The following is a 10,611-nucleotide window of genomic DNA, read 5'->3' as shown; positions in this document are numbered from 1 at the left end:
CATAAATGTTTCACCACAATAATAGCTTTATAACAAATTTATCATTTAAATTTGAACATACATTGATTTACTTGTTTTCAGACGGTTTTATTTTTTTATCTATTAGAATACAACTAATTTTAAACATTAAACTATTAATTTTGGTTTTAAAACTGTTCATGTAGAAACATGCATGTTCATAAGTAAAATGTTGTTTGAACTTTAGGCTACTTAAAAATGCATGTACGAAATCAGTCTGCTACTTTTAAGTGTTCCTACATTTAGAATTGCAAAAAAAGTATTAGATTTATTTGCATTAAATTTACTAAACAGCTTCTTTGATTTTTTTTTGAATACAGCATGCTAGAAATCTATTTTAGTATTCGTATGCCTCAATACACACTTTTGATAAACTTTACACGTAAATTGTAAATTTGTCTCGATATATTCATAAAAATACTTTTTAGAATTTAAAACAAACACAAATGGACAAATTTATTCGTCTGTTTCGGGAACTGAAACCTTACGACAAACGAATTTGCGGCTGGGTCGCTTTCGCGGGAATTTTCAACGCTTTCTGCGTTCTAGCGCCTCTAGTGAACCATTATGAGCCTCAGTACCACTGCAGTTATGACGGTGTCTGGAATGGCGGACTCAATCAGGTCTGCTTTACATCAAACATTTTTTTTATTAACTTACATGAGTTGTTTACAACGTGTTTAAAGTAGTATTTGTACAACTTGAAAACATATGGTAGAAAAAATAAAAGTATTAAGTTATTTTGAAAGTTGTTACTTACTCATTTTGTTGTTCTCAAAAAAGAGGTTTTGTTATTTTACAATATTTATTAAACTTATACTAGTAACTTTTTTCTCCCACGCTTTGTTTTAGTTTAAAAAAGCTGTAGAAGTTTTTTAAGTTGCGTTACTAATGACCAAAAATAAAACATTAAAAGATAGAGATAGAATAAATATACTATATAACTAAAATGAGAATAATTGTAATCTCAATGAAGGCTATTCATGACTTAAAACTGAAGATTGACTTTTCAAACTTTAATTTTGCTTGTACTAAAAAATCACCGTTGTTTACCTCAATGATGTTTATACTAAAAATGTTTCTTTAACAGAGCTCTGTAATAAACAATTCACGATATAAAACATTTAAAAACTTTGTTACACCAACAACTGAAAAAGGTAAACTTTCTAAATGTCTTTTATACGAAAGAACTTGGAGAGACTTCTTACGGTTTGAGAAGGGAAACTTAACTAGTAAGTTCTTTCAATTTTTTAAATTAAAACTTTTGTAAATTTTACTTAATAATTTTTGTTTACGTAGTTTAGATTGTTAAATAAAAACAAAAAGTTTTAGTTATTCCGGTAAAATAACTTAGCTTGACTTAACGATGTTTTTATTATTATCACTTTTATTTCTTCAAAAAGTGTTTAGTGCGGACATGTTCCACTTATGCTTAATTGTATTTTCTAATAAAAATTTGAAGTAAGAATTTCAGTTACATAAAAAACTAACTTCTTACTTAGATTTAAATATAAAACAATTTATTTTGAAATTTTACTACAATATTTTAGTTGCTCAACTTTCAAACAAAACTGGAAAGTGCAGTGATTTTACTTACACATACAAAGAAAATGAAACTTCAGCAGTACAGGCAGTTAGTTTGTCTTTTAAACAAAATAATAAAACAGTCAAAGCTTGTATTAATACTTAACAGTAATTAGTTAAAAGTTTCAAGCATAAAAAGGGTAAAAAATAAAATAAACAGTTATGTAAACCAAAACATTTCTTATATAAGTAAAAAAGCATAACTTCAGACTTAGTTTGCATAACAACAGTTGTAGGAATCTTTCAAATATATTTTACTCTGTTAAGTTTACGTGTTAAAGTTGCTTTTAAATTAAGTGTTAAAAAGACTTTACGTTTTATAATTTAAAATCAAAGTAAAACAGAAAAGGAATGACTACTTTACCACTTAACCAAAACGTGTTTAAAAAAGAAATTTTAAACCAATAGTTATTTAAGCTAATAGTTTCAAAAGATATTTTGTAAAACACGTATCGGTAACAGTAAACTATTTTAAACATTTGTGTAGTTTAAATAGTAGTACTAATAAAGTATAAGCACCAACCTTAGTTAAAAAATTAAGTCTAAAATATTATGATCAAACTATACCTTATGGTTGAGTAAAACTAAATTACGACTATTATGGATACTTTGAAGTTAATCAAGTTGTGCATGTAAGTAGAACACACAAACTAAAGTAAAATTTTAAAAAATTAGTTCACGTTTAACAGTTCAACATGGTATGCGATAATGAAAACAGAAAGTCCAGGGCAGTTTTGGCTTACATGATCGGAATGACTTCAGGCGGTATTATCAGTGGCTATATATCTGACAAGTTAGAAAAATAAACCTTTTTTATTAATGTATTTTATTAAATTATACTTCAGGTGGTATATAAGCGGCTATATATCAGACACGTAAGAAAAATTAATGATAATAACTATATGCTTGTTTTATCAAATCATACTACAGGGGCATAATAATGGGCCTATATCTGACAAGTTAGATGCATCATTAATTTATTATAATGTCGGTTGTAAATTGATTAAACACCTGGTGAGTAAGTTATTAACTTTAGCGTTTTACCTTAAAACAGTAAATGAACTAAAATAGCGAAAAATAATTGCAATAAAAAGTGATTAAATATCTGACAAATAAGTTTGCAAAGTTTTAAGATAAATTTAATTAATGAGTTTAAGTTTCTTTAGTGGTTTCTTATTATATTGATCCATGATTTACTTGTGTGTGTAAGGTAGTTATAGTAATTTTTGATCAAATACTTTTTATATACAGTTTTATTTGTTCGCTTTCTGTTTTGAAATAATGCGAGTGTAACTTGTAATAAGATACTTTTAAGTGATACATACCGATAATAATGCTATTGCAATAATACTACCAGATTAGGATGAGAACCAGTTTTTATATTTTGCAACTTCAATACATTTACTTGTAAATCATTATCATAATTAAAAATTGTGACTAAGGTAAAGATAACAAAAATAGTTTTCTGAAATCATCTACAATTTTACCAGATTAGGACGGAAACCAGTGTTTATAATAGCGCAATTGATGCAGTTTCTATCAACGTTTACACATTGAAAACAAATTATATCTAATAAAATCTTTAAACAAAGTATTTTATACCAGATTAGGACGCAAGCCAGTGTTTATAATAGCGCAACTGATGCAGTTTCTGATGTTCGGGATGACCGGATTCTCAGCCAACTACGTCATGTACGTCATAATCACTTTTCTGTACGGAGGTTTCGGCATGGTAAACTTTTACACATCTGTACTTTTAGGTTGGTAGTGAATTTGTTTTAAAGATTGAAAAAGTTTTCATTGAAAGCAACGTGAAAAATTTTAGTACAAAACAAAATAGTTTCAAAACTATAACTTCATCAAAACAAGCTATTTAAAAAAAAAACATTTAAATAACTTTTAAAAAAAGCTTTAAATAGTTATATATACAAAATTCTTCATTAAGTGACATAAATTACTTACAAAAAACACAATATATACAATTAGGAAAATTGTTAAAATTTTCTAAGTCTTATTTAATATGTACCAAACTAAAACTAAAATACTTAAAAAAGAAAACTAAGATATATTTAAAATGTAACAACAGGATGAAAACCAAGTTTATAAAAGCAAATGTACATTAAACTAACAAGTTTTTGTTATTTAATAACAATTGAAACTTACTTCAACGAATATTCTATCGAAAGGAGGAGAAACGAGCCCGGCGAAGAACCGGAACATCGTTTGCATATCAGCCCATATCGGATACGTATCCGGAGTTATCATGTTTCCCCTCTTCGCTTACTTGATCAGAGATTGGAGGAGTTTTTGTAAGCTAGGAGGGCTGTTCGGTGCCCTGTATGTCCCTCTGATATGGTTTGTTTGGATTAACTATGTTTTGTAACTTATAGCTTTTGATTAAGCTACTAAAAGTTTTGAACAGGACCGTTTCTTTTAGTACTAAATTAGTTCACTTGAACAAAAAATTAACGAACAACTTAGTAGTTATATAAAAAGTGCTAGCTTTAGTTGATTCTTAAATTTTTTCACTTAATTGTTTTTACCTATCTTGTTAACCCAAGTTGTCAGTTCTTAATTTAGTAAATCAAAGAAACAATTTAAAAAAGACAATTTTTTGGTGTTAAATTTAGTTTTGTATTTATTTGACTTATGTTGAGCTTTGAAATTGTTCTTTGTTTAAAGTTAAGATAATGAAATAAGATGGTTTAATTTTAGATAATAAAAACTTGTGTAAGTGTTTTAAAGCCATAAAGAAACACACGTATATGTTTCAAAACTAGACTTTTCTAATTTTATGTTATGTAACATTTTAAATTTATGTTCAACTTTTTCAACACTCCTTTATTTAGTCTGTAAACTCGTTTAGGCTACATTCGAACGCATTTAACCGTACAATGCACCTACTGGTTGCATCTTTCATTTGAATAGTTTTTTGTTGTTTTGATAGCATTTTTGAACTAGTTTTTCTTACGTAAGATCTTTTGTTCAAAATGACACATATATATTTTTTAAAGGGATGGTGTTTTTAATATAGGAAAATTTATTCTGGTTTTCCTTATTCTTAAAAAACAGTTATAAGTGACCAAAGCAAGATGATAAAAAGTAAGATTTGACTAACTGAAGTGTAGTTTACGACCAAAACTTTTACGTTTTTTTCATTATTTTAAAACATAATACTTTCATAACAACTACTTTTATATAACTTTCACTCTTATTGAATACAATAATAAATTTTATAGCTTGATTTGTCTACATAACTTTTGATCTTTATCTTTCAAAATTAAAGTTTCTGCTTGTTTTTAATTTTTAGCTGAAAAGCTTAATGTATTAAGGAGTACTTTTTGCTTTTTTAGGTAAAAATTAGTCTTTTCACAAGCAAATATTTTTGAAATATTTATGTATTGTGGCTTGTACATTTTTTCTAAAGGTTTCGGTGTTGTACGTAGAACATTTGGAATAGCTTTCATTGTGTAAGATGTTTTTTCAAAGCTATATGCTATTTTAAGCGAAAGTTTATTTTTAACAGCGATATTATTATAGATTTAATGGTTTTATGCTATAAATGTATACCAATTAAAAAAGAGAAAAGAAATATACACAAAACTAAAGTCTTCTAGCTTCGGTGCTTTTTACGAGCTTAATTATTAAAAGTTTTTATTGAAACTTTAAAGACTTAAAAATTTTTTTAAAGAAATTTGAACAATATCACTAAGTTTTTGGTTTGAAGTTTTCAGCAAAAAATTATTAAAGGTTTATAGTTTTATAGCCTAATTATTACAACATTTATGTTAGTATTAAAATTAACTTTATAATAAGATTTGTAAAGTGTGAACTATAATTTAATTCACTGACAGTTATACTTAAGTTTGTTTCTTTTAAATCAATGCATTCTAAGCATCATTCTAAGCAATTCTTTTTTATTGTTATAAATTAAAAGAGTGCTTTCGTTTTTTGATAAATTACTTTTTTATAACTGTTTTTTATAAGATCTAACTTCAGAAAACTTTTTATCAAATCCAATTGAAATTAAATATTGCTTTAACCTACACGTATAAATTATAAATTTAAATTATAAAACTAAGGAATACTTGTTAATACGAGTGATAAAAGTTATTTTCTTAACAAAGTTTTAAGAAAAGTTCGAAAAATAATAACTTTTATAAGTACAATCTTTATATTTGTTTATTTTATAAATTTACAAAAAACACGCCAATAACAACAACTTGTTCCTATTTGTTTTCTTACTCTCTTTGAAAACGCTATGGCAACAAATTAAATAACTTAGTTTAAAGTTATGATAATACTTTGCAGTTAAATACAAATTTTAAAAACAGACATAATATCTATCTATTGTATGCCAACTTTGTGAAAAATTAGTCAAATGTGTTTCAAGTTTAAACTTTTTAACTATTAAAGAACCGAATGCTTTCTTACTAAATTTGATAAAGTAAATATCTCTTTTTTTTTGAAAATTAAACATTTCAGAATTTGTTTTACTATAAATATAATTGTAACAAAAAAAAAAGTAAAGTATATAATAGCTATATTTAATTGTTTATTTTTACTTGAACTTTTCACAAACGCGACTCTAAAAACTTTTAACAACTTCTCTTAAAAATGTTACGGAAGTTTGTAATAAATTACAATAAATAATAATAAAAATTCACAACAGGATAGTAGACGAATCACCAAAATGGCTGCTGAGCACAGGAAAAACTGAAAGAGCAGACAAGTTAATCAAAAAAATTGCAAAAATAAACAAAGAGGAAGTTTCAGAAACGAGCGTTTCTTTATTAGAGAAGAAAAAATCTGAAAAAGAAGAAGATGAGATAAAACTCAGTTTTTCTCAAACTTTCATACAAATATTCACTAACGGATTCTTGTTTGTCAGATTGATTGTTATGGGTCTCGGCTGGTTAGTTGATGTATTTTAATAAAATAAACTAAAAACAATTACAGTACTATTTTTTTTAAGTTAACTATAAATTTCATAAAGCTTATAACAATAAGCTAAAAGCATTAAAGATACATAAAAAAAATTACATATAAACTATGTTTTGTATTTGTTGTGAAAGTAATAAAACTTTTTCTTGATGTAAAGTTCTAAAAATTTTATTTATTTTACATGTAAACAACATCAAAACTCCTTTTTTTTTTTTTTTCTCCAATTTTCTAAAGTTTTACTAACGATATTCAAGCTGTTACTTTTACATTCTCATCAGAATGCGTATAATTTTTTACCTGTATTTAATTTTTATGAATCAGTACTTTTAAAGGTGTGCAGTGAACATCTCATACTACGGGATCGCATTAACAGCCAACAGTTTGGAGGGAGACAGGTTAATCGCTATCAATACATTCAAATAGACGTATATATTAATATGTAATATTATCAAAACATATTGTATTAAACGGAAACGGGTCAAATATGCACGAAGATATTTTGCAAGAAGGGAAATTTTTGCACAAAGACTTTTTTTTAATTTTAAACCTTGTAAAAGTTGTTGTTAAAAAAAATAAGAAAATAAGCAAATAATAATAAATAAACTATTAAAACCAAAACAGAAAAAAAAACCGACCGAGGGTAAGGATTAGGTAGTAGTAAAAAATAAGTTAATAATTTATTATAGTTAATAAAAAAAAACCTTTCGTGCAAAAGTGTCTTCGTGCATACTTGACCCTTCGTGCAAAAATTACCCTTTGTGCATTTTAGACTCCTACCCAGAATTTTCATACATATTTTTCTACCTAACAGGTTCATTAACGGTTTGTACGCCGGATTTTCGGAAACTGCAGCTTACATCACAGGCTTTGTATTGGTTGAAATATGCGGCAGAAGAAACTCTTACGTTCTGTTCATGGGTGTTGCCGGTGTCTGTATTTCTATCTCGCCTTGGTTAAAGTTGTGTTAGTTGTGTGACTCTCCTTTAAACTTTTTTTTTTCAAATAAACAGTTTTTCTGTTTATAAAGGTATGACATCGTAAGATAAGAACGCTTTAGCCTGAACCTTAAATACTTTTTTGTTGTTGTGAAAGTTAAGTAAATTCGAACTGACTGAGAAAATAACTTAAGCAAACTTTTTTTTGTCAGATTGTCTTTAAGTATATCTTGAGGCGGTATATTAATAAGAAATAATCTTAAAATCTGTTCACTTTTACAGACAGCGGAAGCCTGAACACGGCCGTCGTCGTCTTCGGCAAGTTCCTAGTGACGTCATCCTTCTACATCGTCTACGTCATGACGTCGGAACTGTTTCCGACGGCGGTGCGTCACACAACGTCGGCCATCGTGTCCGGCTTCAGCAGGGTTGGAGGAATACTGACGTCATTTCTCATTTACGCGGGTTCGTGACGTCATGTCTTGTTTACGCGGGGTTTTGTGACGTCATAACTCGTTTACGCGGGTATAATAACTTTTTATGTTGAATTTTAAGGATGGTGTCTTTTCTAGTGTACGGGCGAGATTTACCAGATAAACTCTTTCGCGAGCCGGAAATACTAAAAACTCTTGGCAGGCCGCGTAGTTTTAAAAAGTTACCACAAGTTTTATACGAAATCTCTTTGAAGGCAAAGTTGTTATAAGATTTATATCAAGATCTACTATGTATAAAAAGTTAAAAATCACATTTATTTAATCTCAATCTCCCTCAGTTGTTTTCAGTTTTAAGTTTTTGACACGGGCCGGATCTGGTCATTCGACCATTCTATGCCCACACATATTGCATTAGGTATAAATACAATTTGTGGAGGTCAGTTTTATTGAGAGCAAACTTTTACGTTGGTATGTTAGAGCTTAAAAGAATCAACCTAAATTCATTTTGGTATAAAAATTAAGCTTTTGGTAAAGTACTGACTGTAAGTATTGAAATCTAAGAATGTAAACTATACAAGTAGTTTATGAATATTATGAGCTTTCATATACAAACTGTTTTTTTTCTAAATTTTCAAATTTATACATTTCTTTATCACCTTTAAGACTTGTTTTAAATAAAAATACTTAAAAAAAATATTTTTAGATCCGTTTATAACTGCCCCAGTGATCGGGATATTCACCGGTTTTTCAGCTGTAGCTTTTCTTTTGTTGCCGAAAACCCACAATGTTCCTCTTCCTAAAACTATACAAGATGCAAGAAACATGAAAAGGTAAAATTATTGTGTTTTTTCTTTAAAACTAAGTTTTCTTATATAAGTTTACGTTTATACTGTTAAAATGCTTTACATCATATTAGTAACCTGTTTTTATAAATATTTATTTCTAACTAGGCTACATTAATTAAATTACTTAATTAAAATCTAAGTTTACATTTGATCGGATCAAAATTAACTTTAAGTTCTAAGTTGAGCTTTTTCAAACTTCTAAGATCCTAGATCACTTGTTTGACGTTTAAAAAACTATTTATCAAATAAATATATGTATAGATGGTTTTAATTGTAAATTAAAGCTTTAATTCAGTAACAATTTAAATGTTGTAAAAATTTTATAACACTAATGCTTGTCACAAACCTTAAAAAAAATTGAGTGCTTCAAAATTAGTTTTGTTCAAAGTTTTAGGGATTGTTTGATATTGCTATAATTAAAAAAACAAATCACTCGCTACGCTTCAAAACTGCATACTTTTTTTTATTTGCATAGTAGACTTGTGGTCAATGTGTAAAAATGTATAATTTAATTCCATAATCGACTTTATACATTTTTTTATAATTTGTATTTTTTAGGGGAATTCCGAAAATTTGTCGTAGCTGCCAGCAGTTGACCAATGAAAAAGATTCTATTGAGATGAAAGAAGATAATTTGCTCGTGTGAAATCGTTTTCCAACTTATTTTTATGTTTTTATAATCCTGCAAAAACTAAGTTGGTTCTTTGTTGAACTTTTAGTCTGTGTATACTGTTTTTTTGATGCTAACGTCTAATAAAAACCGTTAATTGTTTACATGACAGTTCAAATTCTGACAGCTAAATTATTAAAAAATATTTAAGAGACTATATCCCAAAAATAAATATCTACTTTTGTGTATAAAAAACACATATGTAAATCTTATTAATATCTACAAGCCATTTTTTTTTTGCAAATTTTTAAATTCTTTTTGAGACATTTATAATAACTAAAGGTATTTATATTTTAAAACCTATTTAAGCCATATCTCACAAAATATTAAGCTTTGTAAAAAGAAAAAAAAAAAGGCTCGCATATATTAAGAGTTTGAACTGTTGGAATTTGAAATGTCGGAATTTTAGTAGTCGTGCACCATATTAATGTAACAGCAGTTTGCTTATAAATTTCAAAACAAAATTTTTAAAATGTTGTAAAGTAACGAGTTATTTAAAAAGTCTTTTATCTTTACAGTCGTTGTACAAATACAAATGTATTATATTTTAAACAAAAAACTGTATTATTTTTTGATTTTAATCATATTCAGAACCTAAATATCAACCGTTGTACATTTTAATATTTTTTTTAGCTCAAATTTACAGTTTAAAGACCAAGTTAAACTGTTATTAAAAAAATTAAACATTTGTTACATTCATTTGCTTTAGTGCTTTGTTTCTGTCCATTGCGTTTTTGGAATGGTATTATTTTACTCACCATATAAGCACATAAAAAAAATTATCGTTCCTTGTACTTTAACAAAAACTCAGAAATCCTCAAAGTTTGTTATATTTTTGTACTAGCATTCAAATTAAGTTTTTATTTTAATCTATGAGTTCAACTCGTTAATAGTTTTTTATAACTTCTTAGTAAATTTCTACATGCATATTGCAACAAATTACTAGACATTAAAAACTAAAATAAACAAACATCTTTTCAGTATTCAAATTTCTTAGTTTCTGGAGATCTTAAAACCCTGCTTAATGGAGCAGTTTTTATATAAATATCTTAAAAGCTTTTAGTACTGTATTAGTATTGTAAAATAAAAAAAAACTCTTATTTATAGTGCTTTTGATACTTAATGCAGGGTTTGGCAAGATTAACAAAGTTGACATTTACGCCCTAACTTTGTGATCGAGT

General features: G+C 27.1%; 1 protein-coding gene across 1 annotated transcript; it reads left to right on the top strand.

Moving 5' to 3' along the window:
• Window positions 1-450: 450 nt before the first annotated feature.
• LOC145837950 (organic cation/carnitine transporter 2-like) lies at window positions 451-10,129 on the top strand. Its single transcript, XM_082945445.1, has 12 exons — window positions 451-641; window positions 1,109-1,250; window positions 1,569-1,651; window positions 2,292-2,395; window positions 3,208-3,362; window positions 3,789-3,957; window positions 6,275-6,517; window positions 6,879-6,941; window positions 7,358-7,509; window positions 7,764-7,946; window positions 8,619-8,745; window positions 9,319-10,129. The coding sequence occupies exons 1-12, from the start codon at window positions 465-467 to the stop codon at window positions 9,404-9,406; spliced, it is 1,686 nt and encodes a 561-aa protein (XP_082801571.1). The 5' UTR covers window positions 451-464; the 3' UTR covers window positions 9,407-10,129.
• Window positions 10,130-10,611: the final 482 nt, after the last annotated feature.

This window comes from Thalia democratica, chromosome 6 (genome assembly GCF_965202585.1).
Source record: "Thalia democratica chromosome 6, ktThaDemo2.hap1.1, whole genome shotgun sequence".
Classification (NCBI taxonomy): Eukaryota; Metazoa; Chordata; class Thaliacea; order Salpida; family Salpidae; genus Thalia; species Thalia democratica.
The sequence above is the reverse complement of the archived record's forward strand: the minus strand, read 5'-3'. Positions and strand labels throughout refer to the sequence as shown.

Coding starts and splice junctions, on each gene's coding strand:
- LOC145837950 (XM_082945445.1), top strand. CDS start 465: ATGGACAAATTTATTCGTCTGTTTCGGGAACTGAAACCTTACGACAAA. Junction 2,396..3,207: donor AGTGGCTATATATCTGACAA/GTTAGAAAAATA, acceptor ATTTTATACCAG/ATTAGGACGCAAGCCAGTGT. Junction 7,510..7,763: donor CTCGCCTTGGTTAAAGTTGT/GTTAGTTGTGTG, acceptor TCACTTTTACAG/ACAGCGGAAGCCTGAACACG.